This window comes from Nestor notabilis, unplaced genomic scaffold, assembly GCF_000696875.1.
Source record: "Nestor notabilis isolate BGI_N333 unplaced genomic scaffold, ASM69687v1 scaffold3503, whole genome shotgun sequence".
Lineage (NCBI taxonomy): Eukaryota > Metazoa > Chordata > Aves > Psittaciformes > Psittacidae > Nestor > Nestor notabilis.
In genome coordinates this window covers 1-26,538 of record NW_009921390.1, presented here as the reverse complement: position 1 = coordinate 26,538, position 26,538 = coordinate 1, and the positions used below count along the sequence as shown (strand labels likewise).

Below are 26,538 nucleotides of genomic sequence, written 5' to 3'. Positions count from 1 at the left end.
TTCTTCCAGTTACTGATAGGGCTTCTTTTGGAAAGCCCCTTTCATTGTATTTGAAATCAAAACACAGAAAGTCTGAAATTAATGCATTCACTTAAAAATGCATGCGGGTTGTAATGTTCCTATGAAACCCAACCTCTTCACCCTTTTCATTGCTGTTGCTTTTGTTATGGACTTGTAATAGTATTGTGTGATGTAATAGCCTTTCAAAAAGCCAGCAGCAACAATAAGCACTTTCTATTTCCCACCCATTTTAAATATCTAGGTCAAGTGAGAATGAATTTGAGACTAAGAATTTCTAAGAAGGATGGCAGTGGGAAGCCTGGTTTCACTTTGGGTGTGTGAGATGGATTCTTTCTTCTGAGGAGCGCTGGTCTCCCACTGCCGCCATTCCCTCTGTGAGGCTGTTACTTGAACCTTTTCTCTGTATCCAAGTCATCTCCTTCCATGAAGCTTTGTAAAATTTAATGACAGTGCATCCTTAGCCGAATTTAACCAATGAGTTAAGAAATCATCACCTCCATTGATTTAAAAGGAGCTGACATATGTATATATACATAATGCTCAGTCTGCTTATTTCAGTCTTAGCTTTTTTTCTGGAAAACAGGTCTGAAAACTCTCCCTGTTGCCAGTCCTGGGAAAGTCTGTCACACGTGATTTTTGTACTTGGATACTTAGGTTTTATATCAGATGTGTTGACCTCAGCAGTATAGCTTACGGAGGCTGAGACTTCCCAGGCTGTGTCTTATGTTGGTTCCTGGCCTTTTGCTAGAAAAGTTTAAATGGGAGCTGATCAGAAAAAAATAAGGAAAAAGGAGAAAAAACAAACAAGAGAGGAAAAAAATACAAACAGCTCACCAATTGCCCTGACAACTGTGTGATTTGAAACTGCACTCATAAACTGGGAGAATTCCCTATTGTTACACAAGATTAAGATGTTTTCTAGCCCATTCTTAAATTAGGAAACCCAAGAATGTTATATTTGGACATTCAAATACTTATTTATCTCTAGACCTTAATGGCATCCCTACCATAATAGCTTTTATAGCTAAGAATGGTTAGAAATTCAGAAGTAAACTGATGGAGTGAAGACGGGGTTAAATTTATGTGTCACATACACAGTATGCAATGATCTGAAGTGCCTGAGTTTTATAAAATGGTATTCTGGGGAAAGAAATAGTGGCAGATAGTTAAAATAGAAAAGATTTGTAGCTATGAGTTAAAGAAAACATTTGCATCATCCTCTGTGGAATGCTCTCATCTTTGGTACTCTGTCGTGATGGCAATGAGGTAGCTGTAGGTCTTCAATAAAATAATCAGTTATCCATCTTTCAATCTTTTTCCCTTTCTTTTGTTTCTTTTTGTTGATTAGAGTGAGAAGCAAAAAAAAAAAACAAAAACAAAAAAAAACCAAAAAAAACCCACACAAAAAAAAAAAACACCACCAAAAAAAACAAACCATGGGTGTGAGAATTCAAATTCTCATTTTCCTGAGCACCTCAGCAAGGTTTTCGAGACAGTCTGTCTCTTTTTGAAGTGGCTAACTTTTACTTTTGGTAAAAATTTTCAGGCAGATAAGAAAGCTTCATGACACCTTAACCCAGCTAAAATCTTTCCGAGCACAGAGCCAAAAAATGTTATCCAGAGGAACAAATGGAAGTGAGTGAAATGACGAGTAGCAGTCCAAGGGGAATGATGGTCAGCAACAGGAATTGATTTCAAGTGGGATTGGAGGGAAGAGAAGGACTCTCAAGATGATGTTCCATGGTATGTTGGTGTTTAAATCGCAGTATGTAAAGCGTAAACCTCCATGGAGTCACCCTTCTTGGCTTTGAATTTTCACACACTCCTCCAAGCAGGAGTAGAATGACTGTACTGACAAAAGCTGAGCATTTCTGACTGGGAACTCTCTTGAGGCGTTTGCAGCTCTTGAGATCATGGCAGATGGACGGGGCAGGGCTTGGACTCATGCCTGGCCAATGCTTTGAGTGCTGAAGTGCTCTCTGAGGGCAGCCTAGATGACTCAGGAGCCTGTGTTTCTGCACAGCCAGCAGTGTGCCGTGGGTGACAGCCTTGATGCATGCAATCAGCCCACAGAAACCCGACAGCTCCGGGTCTAGTGATTGACACAGTTTTGTTTGTTATTTTTTTACTTTTCTTTTGGGGGCAGTCCATCCCATATCCCCCCCCCTTTTTTTTCTAAATTGTTTTCTCAGCTTGCTTGAGTCTCAAAGTCTGTCTCCGCTTGTCTTGAACCTCTGAAATAGCTCTGCAGTGAATGAACAGACACGAAGCAAGACTGGGCTGGACCCTGGGAGGATCTTGACTCCAGGAGGAGCAGCCTGGCTGTCTAACCTGTGATGCTGGGGGCTAAGGAGGTTCAACACCACTGCAGATGGCTGCCTGCAGCCTGGCACTAGGACTGTGTCTCCTGCTGCTTCTCCAGGATATCCACACAGCCCCGCAGGTAAGGCATAGTGGCACCAGGATTCTGCACCCCCTCAGGATGCAGGAGCCTGGAGAGGTCTGGGGTCACCATGGGCTGCAGGGATATCCTGCCCATAGGCTGAGTGCTGGGTAGTGGGCATCCACAGAAACAGACTTTGTGCAATGCAGGGCGATAAAGCTATAAAGCAAAGCTGTCAGGTGATAAGACCATAAAGTGAGCAACCAGGATGTTTTGTCTTCTCTGGGAACTTTGTAGGCGGGAGCAGGGGATATGAGCTATGATCTGCATCTTTTGGTGGCATTGCTAGTGTTACTGCACCTCCAGGCACATCACAGCTAGGGAATGAGGAAAGATTCTGTAGGGGTGGGGGACTGTTCTTGTTCGTTTGGGTGAGTGGCTTTTATTTTCACCTGGATGGCCAGGTGCTCTGTGAAAGGCACGTTCCTTGCAGAGCTGGGTTCAGAGGGCTTCTGCTCATGCTGCTGATGTGAGTCAGGGCTGGTAAAATGAAAGGTGTAAAGGAAAACAACAGTAGAATACCTTCCTTTTTACAACTGCACATCCCTCTGACACTGACTTCCTCATGAATGGGCTATTACTTCTTTCTCAAATTGACTTAAAATAGACACAGCCACTAGTTGCACTCAGCTGATGCTGTAAATGCAAGCTAGCTCCCCGCTGAGATCGTATCACCGTATCGTTTCCTTCCCCCCCGCCACCACGTACCCCCTCCTGCCTATTGGATCCTGTGACGATGAGCCCTCAGCTCCTGGCATAAATCCAGGTAATTTCCCTGGCTGACACTTATGCACACATTAAAATCCAAAAAGGTCAGTCGCAGAGGCTCTTTGCACAGATAAAGTAGGTGAGTGAGTGCACACCAGGTGGGACCATGGACTCGGCCGTTTTCCCTTGTAGTGGAAGTATGAGCATATATTAGCCCAAGGCACCTGTCTGTACATTGTAACTGAACAATATAGCACATTACTTGGGCTGTCAGGAGATCCTTTTCCAAGAAACTAACTCTAATCTAATCAGATCTCTGAAAATAACTAAGTCCTGCATCCTCTTCACAGACATTTGAAAAAGATCCTCCTGGCTCTTTTGGTAAGAGTAGGAGTTTGCCCTTGTGTGTTTAGTTGTAAATTCCCCTCCCACATTGCAAGTTTCCTCTACTTTGCCCTGGTTATCTGTCCTGCCACTGTCTCCTTCCTGAAAAATAGAAGGATCTGTGTTCTGTAAGATTGGAATCTCTTATTCTTACTCACCTGAAGAATACTTAGGAAGGCATTCAGACAAGCTTGTCCAGTCTGCTGAATGCGAACTGCTTTAGGAGAAAGGAATAGAATCATAGAATGGTTATCTTAAGATCATCTAGTTCCAATCCCCCTACCATGGGCAGGGACACCACACACTAAACCATGTCACCAAAGACCCCATCCAAACCAGCCTTGAACGCTGCCAGGGATGGAGAGTTCACAACTTGTTTGGGTAACCTGTTCCAGTGCCTCACCACACTCACCATAAAGAACTTCTTCCTTATATCTAACCTAAACTTCCCCTGTTTAAGTTTGAACCTTTTCCTATCACTACATTCCCTAATGAAGAGTCCCTCTTCAGCATCCTTGTAGGCTCCCTTCAGATACTGGAAGGCTGCTATGAAGCCTCCACTCAGCCTTCTCTTCTGCAGGCTGAACAGCCCCAACTGTCTTCATACAGCAATAGAAAAAAATATGGTATTTTTGTTATTTTGTATCACTTTTTGGTGTTATGTTCACAAAACGGAAGGGGCAGAGAGAAAACTTGGTTTTCTGGTACTCTCTGCCAACATTCAGACTCACTGCAAAATCACTAGTTGCCTGGAATAAATATGTAGATCTTGCTGGGATAAGCAACTGGCTTTTCACTGTCTTTCTGTACTGCCTCTGTCATGGCAACACTTGCTTTTACTGCTACTGAGGACAAGTGATAGTGTTTAATATGAGCAAGTCACAGTTTATTGATTGTATTTTAAATCATTTTCCACCTCACTTGAGCCCAAAGGTTGGGTTTGTTTTAGTATTCAGTTAACTTTCATTTGCTAATAATGTCTTTACCATCAAGCGGATGAAGCTTGACTACTTGCGTCTTAGGTTATCAGCTTCTTTTGTACTGTCAGAATTTGGATAGAAGCTTGAAAGGTAGTCAACTGTTTTGCTACAGTATTAGTCAGTTCTAGAATAGCCAATGCTGGTAGCAGGTTTTGGGTATTTTACCGTAATATTCTTTCTTCCTGGCTTACAGCTCATTTATAGCTAGCTGTTTTCTTACTCTGCCTCACCATCGTTTTTTTCTCTGGGAGCTCAAAAGACCACAAGTAAATGAGTCAAACCTTGTCCTGACTGAATTGCAGAGTAGCCTACTGAATTCAGCCCCATCTTTACAACTGCCTTTATTTAAACTGAAATAGCAAATGTGTAGATACAAGGAAAGTGAGAAGAGTTACAAAATCCTATTTTGCAAAACAAATTCTAAAAAGTGAGTCCTGCAAAACCCAATGCAAATCTGTTTGGTTTAGTTACTTGGGCCTTGAGCTGCAATGCTTTAAAAAAAGACAAAACATAGTTGGCCTGATAGGTCAGGAAAAGCACTAAGCCAAGGTCAGCCTATTACAGAGCAGTCCAAGCAGGATATGAATTGTGGCCTTTTCTTTCACAAGATGTATTCCAGATCCTGCTAAATCAAACCCCCTTATTTGAAGTGCATGCAGGAAAAAATTGGTGAAGTTCAGTCTCTGTCTCCCTCCAGTTGAACAGTTCACTGAATCCATTTAAGAACTTCTTGCATTAGAGCAAAATCAGATGCAAAAGACAAGTCTGATATAGATTCATGGCTTGCTCAAATTGGTTCAAAAACTGTGGACAGGTTGTCTTTGCAGTGCTGGGCTTCCTGCTACACTGGTAATCGTTTGCCACACCAGCTTACCATCTTGGTAGTTTAAATATTTATCTGTTCCTGTACAGCTGGCATAAAGCAGCATCAACTCTGCATTGTGTTCTCATGCCCAATCCAGATCAAATCAATTCTGATACAGAAGACAAATATAGAAATAACATCTATGAGGTTTCCCATTACGACTGTGCCTGTCAGCAGAGACCTGTCACACAAAGATGAGGCTCTGCTCCTGGCTACACAGTGCTACCAACTTTCTTGCACTGAATTTAGTGCAGGGTGAGTTGTTTCAGTGCAATAACCCCCCGAAAAAAAATTTCACACATTCAGAAAGCAGAGTTTTCAGTCAAATGAACTCCTAGAACTGAATCATCTCCTGGAAACACAATTGCTCTGTCTTAAGCAATAAAGGAGTTAGAGGGGAAGGAAAATGTGTGTACAGGTAAGAGAGGCAAAGTGGGATTGCACCCTTGCATGGCAAAGAGCCACAGGATTAGCACAGCTGTAACAGACACGTATTTCTACTTTGCTAATCCATTCTCAGTACAGACCCATCCATTCAGAGTTCCCTCAGAATTAGAGGGAAGGACAAAGACCTACTGTCCACCACTACTGGATTCCTCACACCACTCACCAATACTTCTGTGATCTTGAGTTTAAAATCTTTTTAATAATATGTATTAAAACCCAGAACTATCAGTACTAATGGACAATATGTCGTTCGGATAGAATGGGTATTTCTTCATTGAGAATGAATTATCTTCTGGAGAAGGGGACAGGGAAGCGTACAGTGTCTCCTTCTATTTACTTCAGGCAACACCAGGAAATGGTGCCTTAGAAAGTGAAATTGTGCTAGAATTCTAAATTTCCCTGGTAGAACCTAACTTCTGTTTCTGTGTGTCTTGAGATTCAGACAAAAATGGATAAGGAGGAGGGACAGTCAAAAGATGAAAGAGAAGATGACTTTGAACGTTAGTTAAACAGGATTTTGAGGTTAGTGCCTTTCATTCTGTTCCTTGCAGAGGTAAGGAGAGTTTGTTCTGTAAAGCTTATTGGAGATTTCCCTGATGAAGACAAGCTGTGTGATAGTTTTTGCTGAGTATGGATTATACCACACTCTTTAGTGTTTCCAGGAAGAAGAGGGAATGTAGTAAGTGGTACGGGGTAAAGATGATGGAGTGAATCTTCTCTCACTGGCTAACTCACAATTTCTGTAAGCCAGCAGAAATGGCCAACACAAAGTGGAGAATTTCTTAGCACTTTCTTTTTTCTGGGTGTCTACACACAGGCACCATGGAATCAAGAAGGTGAACCCCAACATTCACAGCTGCTGTTTTTTTGTAAGAAGGTGATAGTCTTGGGGTTTTGTAATGCGAGGCTGAAACCTTTTTTGCTTTATCCCTTCCTTTCATTTCAAGAGCTATTTATGAGCAACTAGGACCATCTAAGTCAAACCTTAACCTTCAGCTTCTGCCTAACAAAGTCTTAATCTAAATAGACTGGTTCTGCTCTAGAAAAATCAGTTTTATCAGTGATATTCACACAGTCCTGAGTCAAACTAATCATGGTTTGGTTTTTTGTTGTCTTTTTTTCTGTGATGGGGTTATATTTCCATTGTCATCCTTAAATGTATTAAAAATGGATTGTTTGATTCAAGCTCATACTAACCAATAGGTTAATGGCCCAAGGCAGAAGACTTTAACTATATTATAGTTAAAACCTCTGTGTCTCATTCAGTATTTTATAATACTTGTTATTTTCCAAGCACTCACAACCAGAAATATATTAGAAAGGCTGAGATTTTTGTTGGCAATGAGTGCAGTAAGAGCACATACGCTTGTCCTTCCTGCTGTGTTCTTCTTGAGACCTCATTTGATAAAGTACCACTTTTTACATTAAATTTCCCCTTTTCTCCTTGCTGCCTTTGTGATTCCCTCCCTTCTTTTAGGTGATGCTTGTTCTGATTAAGGCTTGACAAGGGGGACATGATCCTTAAAAGCTTCCACTGTTGGCTACCATCATCTCAGTCACAATACCCAAAACCCACTAAATAGCCAGCTCCCACGGTTGCAGCCATTGGCAACACAGCTCAAAACAGTGTCTCAGTGCTAGGGAGATCAGTGCTGCTACTGCCACCGTGGGAATTTTGCTCAGTATTTCCCTTCATTTGAACAGGATCATTCTGTGCTGTCACCAGATTCCTTTTGTAGTCACATAATTTTCCCTGCCTCTTTTGTTTATGAACACCATGGGATGTCCTCCTGAGCAAACTGCTCACCCACAGTGGAAAGATGTTTTTACGTTTCACTGGAAAAGCCGGAGAGAATGTACACTCTAAGTTCTGCTGTAAGAGACTGACCTATCCTGGTAGCAGTTGTCCTCCCCTTAGCAACTGAACTGCAAGTGTTGGCAGGATAAGTGTTTACAGCACCATAGGCAACAGTTTGGACGAGATTTGGTAAAACAAGCAAATCTGAAGTTGAGGACCCAGTGGGACTGGAGGGAAAGTGTGTTCTGTATGCCTTTATAGAGCCTATCTGGGTTCTGTGGTGCTACCACCACAACAAAACCTGTAGATTGACATTAGACCCCATTCAGAGCTGGGAATGGAACCACTAACCTTGAACATTAAGCTACAGGGACCTTTTTCTACCCTCAGCCTTGTGGTGGCCTCACTGTCATGTTGCTGTGGGTTTATAGAGTTGAGCCTGGAGGTCCAAACTCAGTACTGGACTAATCAGACTACAGGAGTTCACCCAACTCATTCTGATATTACCAGGTGAGGATTCGAGATCCAGATCATGTTCCAGCTGCAGTTTGTAGTAGCCTTACCACTACATAGGAATGAGAAATTGTTATTGAAAATAGACATGTCGGTTCAACAGCCCCAATTTCTGAGAAGTTATGTACATATGTTGCTTCCATAATTCTGTGGAAATCGAATGACTTTTTCTTTTTTCTTTTTTTTTTTTTTTTGGCCAAGCCACTGAAATATTTTTCACTTTTTAACCGTATTGGTTAATCAGCATTGAAATATTTTGTAACTCCAGAAATCAGTTGTCATTCTGTCCAGGAAGAGCAAGACAAATATGCATGAAATTTTTTGCAGTCCCTCCAAATTTGGATGGATTTGCTGGTTGATGTCTAGATTTCTGCTGTTAAAAAGGAGCAGTCAACAGCTGTGGAAGAAAAAAGGCTTGAAAATATGAAACCTAGAATTCCCTGTGTTTCTTGCTGAATTGTTTCCAGTGATCTCTTCCTGAGCTCATCAAAATGAAAGAGCAAGCAAGACAATATTTTACTGCAAACTTGCACCCTAGTTGTAGGTGAGATATCAGAGGTGGTATTTGACATGCGGGAAGAGTAGTTACAGGTGGTAAACTGAGATATCATAGAATCATCAAATAGTTTGGGTTGGAAGGGACCTTAAAGATCATCCACTTCCAATCCCAATCCTCATCTCCCCAGCCTGTCTTTCCTGAAGAGCCTGTATCCTTCCATTCACACGTTCAGTTGTTGAGTGGGTGAATTACCTAAGTTCAGCCCTTTTGCTACGCACTAATAGTGCACAATTTTGTTCCTTTTTCACTTCATGTCTTTGGCTGGTTATCTTTTGTTTTAGTTATTACCCTGATATTCATTACATATAGACAGAAAAATGAAAACTACATTATCCTTGTGTGGCTGACTTTCCTTCACCCTTTTCCTAAAAGTAACCTCATCAAATCTCTGCAGAAAATGAGCTGGCACCATCGTCTCATGGAAGACTTAAAACATTCTGAGACTGTGGCCTTTCACTTCTGCTGTTTCCTCGAGTCATATTCTTTGCCTTAAGGCACCAATTTGTTTCACTCCCCCAAAAACTCATGGAAGTTTCGGTGGGTTCCTAGTGCAAGATTTTTTATTCCAGATGCATAGAAACTTCAAATACAGTTCACAAAACGCCTTGCATAAGTTAAGCAGCAAAGCTTATACCATTTTTAGTGACACTGGCCTTCCATGCGTAAGCAAAGCTTCCCCAGTATTGCTTATATAGTTTGTACTGAGCTTTTAAGCCTGAAGTGCTAGAGGTGTCAGGGTTTGGTTTATACTCAGGGCCTTACCTTCAAGTGTGCTGTCTACGAAGAGCCAATCTTTCTGTTTAGTTTAAGAGCAGAACTTTGCATCATTGCATTGCTGTTGCAGGTCACATTAGGAATCCAACATCTTTATGATTTAGAGGGGGGGAAAATGACAAGAATAGGGAGATGGTGACTGATACTGAGCATGGATATGTACATTATTTGTAATTGTAAGGCTCTATAGGAAGTTTCATACTCATGAAACACCTCTACTGAACAGATGGCAGCTCTTAAAGACATCTTGCAGACACTATGCAAAGATATTATGTCTAATCCATAACACATTATGGATTAGAAGTGGTGGGGTCTTCAGAAAGTGGCTTCTCAGTCATAGGAATCTTGTCATGATTTGTTAAAATTACTTCTTTTTACAGCAGAGCACCTTGGGCTTGGCTCCGTAAACAGTAAAGGTGGCTACAAGCTTGTGCACTTGTGCTTGAATTGGATACTTGAAGGAAGCATTTGTTGTGAAACTGTGGATGTTATGTAGCTGGCTGTTGTATATGGCAGCCCTCTCGTGGAAAGGGGGAAAAAAAAAAAGGTTGAGTACTCTTTTGGATGTGTACTTTCATAATTTGTGTATTATATATGCACAGTTCATGCAGTAATTTTTCACAGCACTAGCATTAGGTCAAATTCATAATCAGAATCTGCATTGCTGTAACTAAGAGCAGAATCTAATCCTAAACTCTTGATTTCAGTGTTTCGACAAGGTTAACTTTTTAAAAAGCAGCCCTTCCCTCCTACTTTTTATGCTATTCTTTTAAACCCCAAAAGAGACAAATATAAGCTGTAACTTTATGTGCTGCATAAATCAGTCAAGAATGTTGTTCCTGCCCTGATTTAAAATTCTGCATCATTTGGAGCCAGTTGGTTGCCCAGGAGAACTAGGAAGAGAAGATCAGGGTTTTGTGGTGATTTCCCATAGCTCTTACAGAGAAGCTAATCCAGGGTGATTTAGCTACAGCCAGGATGCTGTTGATTCTTGAGTTTTCTTTATAAAACTATTCACTTTACTTCACATCACTTAATTCACTCCTGAATGACCCTTTGTCTAGTGACTGATTTCACTGTGTCATTTCCTGTTACTCAATTTAGTCTCAGAGGGGCTGGCTAACCAGGGTACTCCTCCACACAGATGCAAGGAGATTCCACTTCCTTTTCCTACAGACCAGGGCTTTCTCTTCAGAAAAGAAGAACACAGGGTGCACATTTGTAAACTTGAGCCAGGCGGAGCAAGCAAAGATCTGCTGTTTCCTCTATAGAGTAAGCTAATAAAAATGCTTTGCGGAGAGGCTCTGTGACCCAGTGGTTACCGCAGAAATGTCAGGCAGGATTTCTCAGTTCTATTGTAGAATCACAGTCTGGTTTGGGTTAGAAGGAACCTTAAAGCTCATCCAGTTCCAACCCCCTGCCACAGTGCTGGTCCCGATACAAAACTGGGGCTTGATAAAATTTAATGGGTTTTGTATGTTTCTGTTTCTTGTCCTTATGTTAATTTTGCCCTTGACTAACAGTTCCTAATTTCTGATGTAATCTGGGGCAAGTTAAATAACTTTAGTGTTTTATGGCCCTGTCATGAAAAGAAGTGTATTAAACAGGAGAACATGGCTGTGAAATCAGTGAGGTAGGTTCTGCACTGCATACAAAGGCAGCAGGAGACAGTAGGTATTATTTCAAAGGCCAATGGGAAATTCATCTACGGAAATCGAGACGTAGGTTTTTCTGAAATATTTAACTGCTTTACCAGTATCATGTGGGAAAATCTCTGGGGTATCTACTGGTTGAGTCTTTACAAAAAAATGACATTTACACCTTCTAGCAAATACTGAAAATTCAGATAATGTTTCTAGGGGATTATTAAGGGACACGCCAAATTAAAAAAAATCAGATTTTCTTATCAGTAAACTTGTAGCACTGTAATTTCCCAGAGCATGTAATGGCCCTGCCATAGGAAAATGAGGGTGCTGAGGAGCTGGCACAGGGTAACCAGCCCATCCCTGGCAGTGTTCAAGGCCAGGTTGGACACAGGGGCTTGGAGCAACCTGCTCTAGTGGAAGGTGTCCCTGCCCGGGGCAGGGGTTAGAGGTAGAGGAGCTTTAAGGTCCCTTCCTACACAAACCAGTCTGGGATTCTATGATTCCATGATTCCATGATTCCATTCCTATGTTTAAATGACTTTCAGACAAAAGAGTCTGCTGAGTGAAGCTGCATATTGAATTATTGTTAAATACACAGAATATTGCAATCTTTGCTTAAGCATATGGACAACAGTAATTTAGCTTCTTTCAGGATACTTGAACTTTCAGAAAGCTGTAGGCTTTTCTTTATTGCCTGCAAGTACTATAACTTGAGATGGATACTGGGATCTGCTCTACTAACAGAACTAATGGTTTTCTAATTGTGTCTTTTGTCTTCTTCAATTTGTAGATATCATTTACCCCACCTCATTCTTGTGATACACTTCAGAATTGGTTCTATGATGAAACTTCAAGAAGCTGCTGTTACCAGTGTCCCTCAGGTCAGTATGTTTATAATTCAGTCAAATTAATATGGAGCCTTTCTCAGAGAGATAGTAGGAACCATGTGTATCTGTAGAGTTACGTTTTGTCCTTGAAGATAAGTGCAATTCTATGAACCACTATCTAATGTGAATACAGACGTGAACTTGTTCTTCTCTGCCCTGCTCCTGTGCAGGCTGCAAAGCGCAAGCAAGATAATTTGCTAGAATTTTTTGTGGGTTTTATTCATTGACTTGACACTGAAGTAGCTAGAAGTAGGCAGGTCTAAGCGTTCATTTCAGCTTGCCTCAGTGTATGAAATAGCACAGTGAAAGAGGTTTCTGATCAGAGACCAAAAAAAAAAATACAGCATCAAGGTGTGGAAAATCTGTCATATCTTCATAGTCAAAAGAGTTGAGAAAGTGTCTCACATGAGAAAGGGAACAGCCCCTTGTGAGGGGACACAGTGAGCTTTGCCGGAAGCTGGTTGTGACTCAGAGAAGCACACAGTCAGAAGCAGGAAACACCTTGGTGAGACAAGAGTTCTGGAAATGTCTGAAACAACCCCTATGGGCCTAAAAACCCCCTCAGTGGGTGGGGCATTTCGAGGTACTTCACCATCATCAAGCTCTTCTTATAGAAATGTTTTTCTTTTTCTTTTTCTTTTTCTTTTTTCTGAGAGGAAAGTTTTCACATTCATTTGTGCACTAATGATAAAGAGGGCATTAGCTCTCAGTTGCGAGCATTTGCATGCAATTACATTGCGGGTCCCACTGGGACATCTTGTGCTGCTGGCCACACCACTAGATTGATTCAGAAGCTGTAAAAGGGATGGAGAAACTGGTGCTGTGAAAGAAGAAAAGGGGTAGGGATCTGTCTCTGAGCCACTCCCAAGAAAAGCTCTTTTCTCCTTCAAAACCATAGTTTGCACAAGCTCCCATAATGACAGATGTCATAGTGAGGCCTTGTGAAAAGCAGAGATCTGATTTATATCTGGCCGTAATAAGCCACCAGTCTCAAACACTTCACTCTGTTTATTCTTGCAACTCATTTTGTTGCCACATCCTCATGCCAGTCTTGGACATCTCTTCCCATCCTCCAAGGCCTCATTCACAACAGAAACTCATAAGAATCCTTTTTCATTCTAATCTTCTACTACTCCTTCAAGCAATAACCTGTTCATATCTGCTACTAACTTCAACTGCTCACTGCGAAGAAAAAGAAGCTTTTCTAAAACTCCATTTAATCAAAGTGGAGCATCTTGAGCTCTAGAGGCAGCCTGCCTTTACTTTCCTTGGTCTCCAAGCTCACAGATGTACAGCCTTCAGTCTGAGAATACTGGCCCACATGCAAGCTTCCCTCTGTTTCAAAGTTAATTTCAAGATAAACTTCAAACCAAACCTCAAAAGATCATTCTAATCAATTTCCACAGCTGCTACATCTCATGTACTTAATTCTGCAGGAAAAATGATACTTCATACCTGGAATACCAGAAGAATAGTTTCTTTCTGTCATTGCAGAACAAAGTATTTTGCTCCTGTCAAGGGGAGTAACAGACTTTCATGGGAAATAGTGGTATATGCTGGAACAGCTCATATTATGCAGAAGTTGGCATTGCACTTCTGTTTATGAATTTTCAACCTTTTTTGCTTGGTTGGGTTTTTTGATGTTTGTTTTTTTTTTTGGGGGGGGGGGTCGGGTTGTGGTTTTTTTTTGGTTTAGACTCTAAATCAGGTATCCAGCTCCATGAGATAGTGCTGCAGTCAACACTCAAGATAGTTTCCCACTCAGTTAACAGCAAATCCTCAGGAGTGAATGAATGCATGTCCTCATAAAAGAAAAACACTTCAAACACTTATTTTATCTACTTACTTTCAGGACATTTTTCTGTACAGGTGATTGCAGCTGGTGACTTTTATCTGGTTGTTGAGCTGTGAACACAGTCCATGGAGATCAGAACCAGGAGACACTGTTAGGCAAGCTTCAAAGCGACTGCACCTGGGGCACACATCCGCCAAGGGAGGGACCAATGTGTACAGGAAATCTCAAATAACTGAAGATAAAGCTTTTGGGACATTGGGGAAGGAAGGGGGAAATGACACACATGTGCAGGTACACGTGTGCAGCTTGAGTGCTGAGATTCAGCAATCAGCTGTCACCTTGAAAAGAACAGTCTCAGACAAGTAGTTTTGAGGAGGTGTGAGTGATGTGGTTCAGGCTTGTCTAGTGGTATTTAGTGGGCCAAATATAGCACAGCTGTTTTTACCTGCACTCTCACGTCATGCTTGCCAAAATGCATAGCACGTGAATTATTTCCCTGTTAGGTTCCCCCTCCCTGTGGTTAACTCTATAATTGGTTGATGCAGGCTGGATGCTGAAACTTGGGTTCATTTCTCTCCTGTTTCCCACCTCTGAAACATTCAACTCTTCCTATCTTTATGTTGGTACTTTAGCTTTTCCTTTTGCTTTGTAACTGCTGTTGTTTCTTACCATCTATTATTTCTACCTACTGGCAAGGCCACAGAGTCACAGCTTACCACTATGCCTTCTAATTTCTTTGGTACTATGGCCAGTGGTAGAATACCTCATCTGTTGCTTCAGGAGCTGAAACATTAGGAATGCTTCTGTCACACCCTTTTCCATACTCCTGCTGGTTATTGTACCTAGCTGGCCAGATGGATGCTTTTAAAAGCTGTTCATTAGAAAATTACTACCCAGTATAAGCACAGAGTCATAGAATAGCTTAAGTTTGGCAAAGACCTCCAGAGGTCATCTAATTCAGCCGGCAGCCCAACCTCCTGTGTGCTGCATGTACACAGAAGGTCTGGGAAGTCCTGGGCACTGCGCTTGCAGTGAGCAATGGACCCAGGGGAGTTGGATATGTTCAGCAGAGGTACACCAGCATCAGAAAGACATACATGTAATTTGATTTGTTTAAGGAAAACAATTGGAAAATTAAACCATCTCACAACTGTCAAGGCAACTGTAAAACTAGAAGGACTATTTAAAAAGCAACCTGCTGCAAACCTGCTAGGGGGATATAGGGCACGGCTCAGGGAGCACCATCTTGTAATTTTCCATTCTGAACATGAGAGGTGGGGTTATCCCTCTTTGAATCCACATGCATCTAGGTGATTCTGGAAACTTTTGAAGGGTAGGTGATGCTTTAGATAGCAAAATACCAGGACTGGGTTGCTCTAGTCAAGAGGAAAATATGGAAAACAACTGCTTGTGAACTTAGTCATGGCAGGTCAATATTGCCCTCACCACAGCTTTGCCATGTGCCCATCCTGCAGCAATCCACACTGAGTGTGACAACACTATGCACAGTGTTGCTGTAACAGGACAGCTGTGATCCCTTCACACTTGAATGGGAAAGGCAAAACCCTGCTAGAGAAACCAAATGACACGTACAAAGAGAAGACTGGTAGTGTGTCTGACAGGTGAATGAGTACACAGGAACACTGCAGGATGGTTGTCTCCTGGTATTCTGAACTAGTATCCTGTATATTTTGATGTTATTTTCTTTCTCCAGGCTATGTTAAGAAGAAAGCATGTCCTAGGGACCCAGGTGAAGACTGCATAAGGTGTGGACCTGAACAATATGTGAATGAAGCATTCCAAAAGCCAAGATGTGATGCTTGTGTATCATGCACAAAAGGTTTGCTTTCCCTCACACATACCTCACAGTTATATTTTATATATGTTTTTTATTTACACTTTATTTATATTTTATTCATTCAGAATTTCCAGCAGCAAAATTATCCATCTGTGGTTACTGGTCTTAGACAGCAGAATGCTACCTGGCACATAATCAGGGTTGCTTCCTGTGTGGCCTGGGTTTACCTAAAAATTCTCTCATCCAGTGCTATCCAAGCCTGATTTCTGCTTTCTGTCTTATATTACAAGCCATTATCTACAGACTTTTCCAATTCATGACTTGTCATTGTGAAGAGTGCCAGCAGCCTGTTCTGACTCCTGAGCCTTTGAACTGATGTTGCTCAGCTTTGGCCCCTGCTTTGCGTTTTCCTTGCAGGGTGATCCTTTGTTACCACATCTGGTTCTTCCCCACAGAGTCTGACCTTGTGGAGAAGGAGCCCTGCTCCTTCAATTCTAGCCGTGTATGTGAGTGCCGACCAGGCCTGTTCTGCCAGACCCCTGTTCTGAACACCTGCATACGATGCCAGCAGCACACTGTCTGCAAGCCTGGTTTTGGAGTCAAAGTCAGAGGTAGGAATTCCTGTGGTCCAGCTTACCTTTCCTGAGCTTGGCCATAGGCCTGGACTTGATGCATTTCGGTTGGTCAGTCCTCAGTCATGACTTTTATTCAGGCACCTCAACAAATGATGTTACTTGTGAAGAGTGCCCTTCTGGGACCTTCTCTGATCAAAATTCCAGCACTGACATCTGCAAGCCCCACACTGAGTAAGTCCATAGATCTTTAACATGACTAAGTTAGTTCAAAAAGGACAAAAAGGGACACTCACTGCTTCTGCTGCCAAGTAGACCAATTTATCTTAGAGGCAATGGGATAACCTTGGGCCTATGTGCAGCGCTTAGAGGGCCTCTTTATATCTGTCCACATGTTTGTCACATGGAAGATACACTTACATTGTACCATGGCAGTTTCCTCTAGTGCTGATACACTGTTCTCTTTCGTTCCCTAGCTGTGCCAAATTAAACAAAGTCGTGTTAAGCAAAGGAAATGCAACACATGACCAGGTTTGCCTGGACCAGTTGCCCACCTACCTTATCCCAAACACTTTGTCCATGAGGTTCAACAATGAAACAAGTAACTCTGACCTAAGGAGGTTTGAAGAGAACCTAGTGACCATTACTGGTATCCTTGTAAGTGCCACAATGACTGAAAACCCCAGTACAACTGCTGAGGAGAAAGCTTGGGCTGGCACCTTTCCCACCTCAGTCAAGGGGGAGACAACAATGGAAGGTAACAAACATAAAGCATTCACTCTGTCCAGCATGTTTTATTTGGATATATCTTTGGTAAAGGCAATTTTTATGTGGGAGCTTCCTGCAAATCCCCCTCAACTTGTGAAATTATGTCCATGGGTCTACGTCCAAACACAGATCTACTAGTAATTCCCACTCTGCCTTTTCTTAGCCTTTCCTGTACGTCCTTTCCCTTTCTGTGCTACAGGTCTAGTTCTCTGGGGAGTGGTTCTCTCTGTGATTGTGCTACTTGTGGGCATGCTGTCATTTTGGAAATTGAAAGTTTGCAAGAAGCAGATCTTCATCCTCAAAGGAAAGCGTGAGTTTTTAAAGCTGTTTCCTGTTTGATCTTCAAGTATGTGCCAACTGGGAACTCAAATATCCTAAATGTTGGGTAAGGGAATGTTCACTACAGCCTGGTGAAGGTGCGCCAGATAAGGTTTCTAGACAAACTGTTGATGCAGAATGTTGGAGAACGTGAGAGAAAGATGGAAGCAGCTGTGAATTTATGAAGGAAGATACTACAAGCCAGGTGGGGAAAGGGTAACCAATGGTTTCTTCTCCCAGCACAGACTCTAATATTAAATGATACCTGAAGTGTTTTGTGAGTATTTGTTGGTTCCGGGGATGAGGTTGACCTTTGGGCATGAGAGGAAGAGTGATTTTTACTGGTACGGATTTCCTGTAGCTTTGCCTAAAGTTACACGTGGGGTGTGCTTGCAGAAAACCATTCCCTCTTTTATAGAGAGGAGGATGTGCATATTGTAGGTTGGTTGTAGACCTGTGGGTGTGGTAAAGCTGTTAGAGCCTGTACAGTCCATGATGACTTTTACTAATGAATGGTTTCTTTTGACCAGCACATCTGCATTCCATCCATTCACGCAAATGCAGGCTCAAATCTCAAGGTGACTCATGGACCAGGAATTGTAATCCTTATGTCTAAAGCATAAGTGGATAGTTTTAATATGGAACTTTATTTTATGGGGTTTTTTTATTTAACACGTGGAACTTTTTAATGTCACGTGTATGTCTCTGCTGACATGCAAAAGGCCGGTCCAGCTGTGTGTCCAGCGCAGGCAGGTGATGCTCTGACAAGTCAGTAGGTGGCACTTTTTTCCCAGTGAACGGTTGGGCCATGTGTCAGTGCGAGGGAAGCTTTCCTGGGAAAACGCCCCATTCATGTCTGGGCACTCAAATGTGCTCCAAAAAGAGTGGGTGTTGGCCATAGCAACCTCTACAGCTCCTCTGTAGCGTACACATTTTGCCCAATTAACGAATTCCTATCTCAGAATTTCCATTTCCACTGACTGATCCATTCTCTTCTGTTGTGGTAGATTCTCCTAATTACCATACAGTAGAGCTTTATACAGGAATAAAATTTAAAACCTCCTGTGTGCAGCTTAGTTTTCTCAAAATGGAATTTTTGCATTTTCACTTTCTTTACATAATAGAAACTGTTGCTGCGCAGCATTATAGATATCTTGAAAATAAAGGTGGCTGCATGTCAGGGCAAAATTAGATAATAAGCCTGAGCCCACCTAGTTGCATGGTGCTACAGAAGGATGCTGCACACTTCTTTCTTCTCACTTCTTTCCCCAGTGCTACCTTCCTCAGTCCTTGCATAAAATCCCATCAATCCCTTAATCCTTAACATTCACCTTGACCACATGATGAACTGATCTAACTTGTTCATCCAGTAAAAGTTAACTTTTTTTTACTTAAAAAAAAAAAAAAAAAAGCAAGCCTGTCTTCTGCTTATCTAGAAAGTTTAATCAGTTCATCATTTCATTAGATGAATACCAGTTGTGGTGTGGGGAGAATGATAGGGATGGCCACAGAGGGTTTTGGGGAGAGCAGGACCTCAGAGTCTTGGCAGCAATATGTGGCTGGTTTTCCTCACCAGTGTCATGTAAGTGTGCCCTGAGTGGTAATGAGAGCCTAATGCAGGTGGGTGGGGCAGCAGAGTGGTTTAGGACATGGCTGGGTGACCTTTCAGAGCAAGTATTCACATTCTTGTGACTGCTGTGAATTTTCTCCTCATAATTTTTCCTCTTTCCATTGCAGGTCATGATCTAATGAACAAATGTACAGTAAGTGGTAACAATATTCCAAACCAGATCCCTTTCCATTCCAATGTAAATAATGATATTTTTAAATGTGCAGTTAAAAAGTGATGGCCTTTTTGTCTGGACTATCCTCAACAATGCATGATCCTCTAGGCACAGCAATGAGATGTGCTAGGGCTTGCTATTTTCATGTCTTGGTCTATGTTTAATGTGGTGTTAAATAATGTGATGCCTCCAGTCTTGCTTGTGAGGGAACTATTTGGTTTGGTCTTACACCATCCATGTTGCATTCTATGGGGCAAATCCAAAATCATAGGATGAACATGCCTTTTCTACCTCTTGGGAGAACTTTGTCTGTCAGGCCCATTTTATCTTACTCCAGTCATACAAGTGGGACTTCATCACCTTCCCTCTTTGTAGGATTTGGCATGACTGTAATGAGGGCACACAGAGGGTATTGTTTGTCTGGAAGACTTTCCATCAGGACCAGCTTCTGGCTTAACAGTATGGTTTGCAGATGAACAAGACAAACCTCAGTCAATATGGTAACAACAGAAAGCAGTTCCCCAGCTGCTGAAATCATCACAGCTCTGTTTGATTCCTCCACTTTCAGTGAAATTACAGCAACTTTTGTCCTCTGAGTCTTCTCAGTTTTTAGGCTTGTTGTCTCTGAATGTCCATATCTGCTAAAACACTTCTCAGACTGTTCCTTTTTTTGTTTTTATATAGGTTTGCTTTTAAAAGTTGTGCATTTGCACACATAAACCCCACTACTTATTCTAATATGATCTGCAATCAGGTATCATAATTTCACTGTGTCATTGCTAATTCCTGAATTGTGGGGAGCTTCCACTCTTGCTTTCATAGTGAGTCAGACATGAGCAAGAGTTTTAAATTGCACATTTAAAAATCTTCCTTGTGGAAACAGAAACAGAGCTAGGAACTACCAGAAATTTGTGATGCAGGACCTTCAGCCTCTCTCAGATTCTGGCTCCTCTTTTAAAGGACTATTTGTAGGTAATTCTTCACCTAATAGCTAGTCTGAGTTTGTTTCTCCCACCTGAGGTCCTGTTAAGGCAATTCCATTTTGAAGTTCAACCAGTTCAACCTCTGGCTTGTTTTGTTCTCCCGCAGGAGTGTGGTAGATCTTTGCAAAATTTAAGAGGAAGTTACATATTTTCATATATATTCCATATATTCCCAGTTTTGACTGTTAGACTCTATCACCATATGACTACACATCTGTACAGGTTTGTCCTCTGATGCTTATCTCACAACTAAATCAAAAATCCCTTAAAATTCTTACCTCCAGCATCTAACATACTGACGTTACACTCTTTGCTGAAAAGTGCTGCTGAGCTTCAGCCCCCTAGAATGAAGCTGCTACTAGATCACAGGATAGCAGACCGCAGCAGAGCATACAGTGGAAGACTTGTGGCAAGAAGTCAAAGTAGCAAATAGGTGGATTTATAAAGGTTTATGGGCACCTAAATTGCAGACAAGGTAGTGGAATTTACAGGAAACCGGATTTCAGTGGAAGTGAGGTACATTCTTGCAAATGTCATCAATTTAGTTTAGAAACACTATTTTTAAATATGGCCTTAAATGATGCAGAAACAAGTTCCTAAATCAATTTTTACTCCTTGTGACAGTGGTGCTACGAAGTACATCAGGTTATTCTGACTCCCGCAGAAGGGTTCTGTAGACCTACTGCAATCTTCCCAGTGTTGTTTTTACACTCACCTCACTTCTACTCTTTTATGTCAGCAGATCATACTGGCTACTGACAGTGGTCCAGAAGAGAAGGAATTAATTGACAGAACTCTCCCTTTGGAAACCAACAATAACTTGGTCTCCAGGACAGAAAATGCACATAGTCCTCCTCTGAGTCTGACTGATGTGACACTGAGCAATGGAAATGCCCCAGATTGCCCCATTGATTCTCGAGTGAGAGACCACACGAATAATCGAATTGGTGAGTTTTGCTTTTATTTTTTTCCTCTTGCCTTTTCAATTTTTCAACCATGGGCACATCATGTCATTCTGAGATTATTAGTAAACTGCAAAGTCTTCCAATCTTCTAACAAAGATTGGGGCTGAATCTCCAGAACCTTTGACACACAAATTCTGGTACATCTATGCATTTTGAATATTCTTTTATTTTCACATTTTTACTGTGCCTTAGTCACTTATGAATCCACCAGAAAAATGCTCTTCTTCCTCTTTTTCATTCCAGAAGATGTAAATTTGCAGAAGAAATTTGAAATCTGAAATATGTCAGCTGGAAAATCATGCTGTAACACTTAGTGAGAGTTGTACTTCACATGTCTCAAGATACCATATTCTTCTCTTGATTTCACAGTAACAGCTTGAGATGTGTCTCACATATGTTCCTGTAAAGTCTTTGACCATGGCACAGGGTAGTAGATAAAGTCAGGCAAGGAGGCTTAGTCACCTAAGCTTAGTCACCTAAGACACAGTGTACATGAGACATTCTGGCAATGTTTCCAAAGCCAATTTTGAGGTTCTTTAAAGGGTTTTTTTTATATTGCTAGAGCTGACTTTTCCTTACTAAATGCCCTGATTTTTCTGACAGTGGTCAACTTGGGATGAATGTGATGATTTGACTTACTATACCCAGAAATATTCAAGCAGTTGTGAACAATAACCACAGCATCTGATCTGCAGCATCCTTCTGAGTAAAATGTAGTGGTCCAAGCCACAGCAAAGGCCTTATTTACCTTTTGTAAAGGGTCAACAAGTTGGACACAAGTTTCAAGTCTATCCCAGAAAATTTTGTAGTTGATTCTCCACTGGAAAGAAACTAATTTCTTTGCTGGTCCCGAGACCCCCAATAATTACCCAGAATTTCTGCACAGCCCTGATCCTCGCCCAAGAGCTGCTTTTTAATGCAGGTGTTGTTGCTTCTCAAAACAGCAGGAGCATAAATCTTGGATTGTCTGTATTTATCTTCCCCAGATCCCAATGAATTGCTTCTCTCATGAATATCCTACTGCCTTTTCTAATCTGTTTTTCTCCTGCAGCTCTTGCTATAGCACAGTGGCTTCATCACATAGGAGCTAGGTCTGCTGGATCTAAAATGCCCAGAGTCCCATTGCCGATGCTCCAAAACCAGACACTGTAGTATAAAATGTTCAGGCCTTCCTTTATCACTTACTATGTTTAGTGCTTCGATTTCAAACTTAAAAGCACCTTATAAATTAACAACAAAGTAGAAAACTTACAATGTGCAAAACCCAAAAGTTTTAGTGGGTTAGTGAATTCTGTGTTTTCACAGTGATGGGCTTGATCTGCAGGCTTCTGATTAAAAAAAGAATGGGGGGGGAAAAGAAAAACTGAGAACCAAATATAAGATTGCATGAAACGGAACCATCTCTAGGGTCAGCAGTGATTGGTAACTACTTTTTTCCTTCCTCAGAAAAAATATACATCATGAAGGCTGACACTGTTATTGTGGGGTCCATTTCAGAAGTGCCTAGTGGCAAGAACTGTACTGCTAGAGAATGTGAAAGTAATGTTGATGCTGAGGAAAACACGGAAGAGGAACTAGCAATGCACTATCCAGAGCAGGAAACGGAGTCTTTTCCATGGAATGATGTAATGGTTCCTGTGGAAGAGGAGGGAAAGGAATTTCATCACCCCACCACTGCCACTGAAAAGTGATAACCCACTGAGAAGATATGTGAAGTTACAGAATCATCCAGTGTGACACTAAGCCTGAATCTAGAAGGGAGGTAAACACAGAGTGCCTTAGGGTATCTGAAAACCCATATAACACACTGCAATACATTCAAATGAGGAATGCTAGAACCTACTTCATCAGACAAATGAAAGGATCACCCAAGCTGTTGGTCTTCATAGCTGACATCAAGTATTTCTCTTCCCCTCTCTCCCAGTATCACGCTGGAAACAAATACGGATCAAAGCTACAAAATTCAGAAGACATCTGGATGCCAACTCAAGTTTCACAGCTTGATTTCTCTGCATCAAGGAATTAATTGAAATCTATATCTGATTACTTCTATTAGCTATGGAAATTCTAGCCAGAATTCTGAGTTGATGTGTTTCATATGTTGTTTCTATTCCAGTATGACCAGTACTTTCAATTTTGGCCTAAATTTTGCAACATCTGGTATTTTTCTTAAGGTCTCAACTCTTCACTGAAAGTAATGACAGTTTCAGTTTTCCCTAACACAAACAGAACTCTTATATTTTTGGACCTCGTGTTTCTAGGATCAAAAGATGCCACACAGGCCTAGGAAACAGATGGCAAACAAAACTTGAGGCCACTCTTTCTAGGTTTTGGGTTCTGATTCATGTCTTTTGACTACTTCAGATCATCAGGAAGTGTTCAAAATGGCCTCTTCTGATGGAAGCCAAACTGGCTGAACATTTGGATTTTGGATGAACTGTGGGTTTAGCCCAGTGTGGAGGCTATAAAAAGGGAAATGAAGAAAATAAACTATTTTTCTATGAAAAGGAAGGCCTGAAAAACAGGCACAGCAGTAATTTCCTGTAACATTGTTAATATCTCTTGTTTTAGAATTGCTCATTAATCATCAGGGTGACACTGATTGGCATATCTAATGTTTAAATTTTTTAAAGATAATTTTAGATCTGTTTTGTGGTCAACTGGCTTGTGTTACGCTATTTCTCAGTCTTTCACACTGGTAACTGTAAATGTAACAGTGTCGACTGTATTTTTGCACAGGAGAATGGAAAATGAACAAGATGACAGAATGTGCCTTAATAGTCAAAAAAAAAGAACTACAAAAGTTTGCTTTGTAGTTTCACCCCGGCCAGAGTACTGTGGTAACAGCTGTGCAACTGCACATCTTGTGTCTTAGAACACACAAAAGGAACCTTAAGAGCATAAAAACCACCCTCTTGGGGCAGACTGGTAGTAGGAGCCAAGCGTTTTATCCCTGACAGTCATGGTAAGAGATGTTATTCAGGAAGAGTACATAAGCCTGGTTAATATCTGCTGTTCATATTCCTGAGTTCCACAGCATCAGCTGTAATTGGATTAAGGATGTTGAAAAGTTTATCCCAGCCTTTAGTGATCATTCATACTGCCATTAATTTTTCTTATCTCTTTTGAATTCCCTGGTACAATCTGCCTCCATAAGCAACAGACTACAGACTACTTCTTTACCAGGCACTGCATAAAGAAGTACTTTTACCACTTTTAAACCGGTGACTTGCTTAGTTCAGTGAGTGCCTCTAGTTTTTGTATTGCAGAATTTTGTGCAATACTTAGTTGCTTTTATAAATCTTGATTGTATCCTCCTCAGCCTCCAAGCTGAGTTCCCACATTTTTATATTTCTCATATAAGTTGGATGTTCCACTGCCTTGGTCATTTTAGTTGACCTCTTCCACATCTTCCCTCATGTCACTACACTCTTCTGGACACATGGAGGCCAGAACCATGCACTGTACTGAAGAGGAGTAGGCCAAGGTTTTATATAGTGCCAAACTGTTCTGATAGCGGTGCCTCTCTGGATGAAGCCCACTATTTTGTTTGCCTTTTCTTTTGGCTACCCCTGCACACTAAGCAGATGACCTCAGAGAACTGTCAAGCATGACTAAAGGATGGCTCCTCTAAGTGGTAGCTGCTAGACATGAACGCACCACGTATGCCTCGGTTAGATGACTTTTGCCCTGTGTTGATCTATGTAGAAGCTGATTTGCCACCTTTTTATGAGCTCTTTCTGTCTTCATTTCCCTTGTCATGTAACCCTCTGGACAAGTTTAGTATTGCCTTCTCTGTGCAGGTGCTTTTTCCTCCAGATCATTGATGAAGATATTGAATAGAACTGGCCCCACCAATCCCCCCTGCAAACTGTTTTCTACCCTGAAAAATGAACATTATGTGGTGCTCTTTTGTTCCTACCTTTTCAACAGCCATAACTTCTGTATCCTGTTACCTTCTAGTAAATCCACAAACGGACCTTTCCTCCAATCCTGTGATAGCTTTGGTTTTCCATAACTTTAGGTGTGGAACCTCATCAAAGGCTTTTTGAAAACACATGTAGTAGGTCCACTGGATCTTGCGTACTCAGTAAGCCTCACACTGTAAGGCAAGGTATGTTGTTAAGATTTTGTGACTGAAGAAGTAAATCCAGAGAAATTCCTACTTTTCTGAAACCACAGCCCCAGAGATGTGGTGGGAGAATCTCAGCATCCTGGGACCTAGCCACTGACTTCCATCAGCAGTTAATCTACCTGTAGTACATTAGAACATGGTGTAATTTCAAGTGTTGCTAATTCCAGTCTTTACTTCTTGAATTCTGCAAGTCTGGAACATAAAATAATTTCTAAAACTAACTATTGCCACTGTATATTTTAGTTGGTGTCCCAAGTCTTGTGCAAGAGACAATAACTGAATCCTTTCTGTGTACTTCTGTGTTTGTACCTGCTTGGTTTCATTCAGAAGATAAGTTGCTCCTAATGCTCATTGAAATGTCTTTTGGCTATCAGTACTGCCATGTCAGTGGCAGTTACATGGGGTGAAGAAAGAAATAGAATTCACATTTTTTGGTTTAAGTGCTTGTTGTGCAACAGAAGGCCAAGTCACCGAGTTGTGTCATAAAACAGCAATGCAAGGAAGAAGAAAGAACTGTGTGGGACAAATACCGGACCTCTTCCCTCACTTCCAGTCAGGGTTGTTCACTGTTTTCCAGTCATACACTTTATTCCAGAAAAACACAGGCACTTCTATTTCATTTCAGACAACACCAATTTGTGTATTCACAAACTGTAAATGACCCTGTTCACCTGGCCATGGTGGTTAAGAGGGTGTTCTGTAGTGACAACTGCTGGACCAGGCTGCCCAGAGAAGCTGTGGCTGCCCCATCCCTGGCAGTGTTCAAGGCCAGGTTGGACACAGGGGCTTGGAGCAACCTGCTCTAGTGGAAGGTGTCCCTCCAGTTGGAACTGGATGAGCTTTAAGGTCCCAAACCAACATATGATCTGAGAGTTTAGCTCTGTATATAAAGAAATCTTTTTTACTGGAACAGCTTTCAAGGTGAATCATATGCATTGCAACCTGCTAGATGTATTATAGCTGGCTGGGTTAGTAATGCTGGTAATGTGTGAATTAAAAATTAGGTGGATTTTAAGCCATAGCCATACTTTTCTTGTCTGACATGTAAATGTTTTGATGTTGCCATTTCCAGTAAATATATTAGTTGCAGAAAAAACACTTGTTCTGCAAGAGAGCCATTGAGGCTATTAGTCAACTGCAGCGCTTCTCAAGAGCAGAGCAGAGCAGGGCTGAATTGACACTGAAGGCTCTGCACCACCCCTGCAGCAGGCATGAGGGGACGTACTGTGGCGGGTACGAACGCTGGGACACTGCCAACGGGTGAGTTCGGATTTGGGGGCTAATGGAGCATCCCCGCGGCTGAAGAGACCCTTCACACGGGTGGGAGTCTCTGGGCAGATACCTGGAGTCCTTTTCTGCCCGGCCAGCTCCCAGCTCCCATCCGTAACCCGCGTA

General features: G+C 41.6%; 1 protein-coding gene across 1 annotated transcript; it reads left to right on the top strand.

Annotated features, from left to right (window-relative positions):
* The first annotated feature begins 2,392 nt into the window (after positions 1-2,392).
* On the top strand, positions 2,393-22,699 carry TNFRSF8 (tumor necrosis factor receptor superfamily, member 8). The gene is made up of 10 exons (XM_010011126.1): positions 2,393-2,464; positions 11,929-12,019; positions 15,535-15,660; positions 16,074-16,229; positions 16,331-16,424; positions 16,667-16,947; positions 17,158-17,268; positions 19,014-19,039; positions 20,783-20,990; positions 22,455-22,699. Exons 1-10 carry the CDS (start codon positions 2,393-2,395, stop codon positions 22,697-22,699), a joined length of 1,410 nt encoding a protein of 469 aa, XP_010009428.1.
* The last annotated feature ends 3,839 nt before the right edge of the window (positions 22,700-26,538 follow it).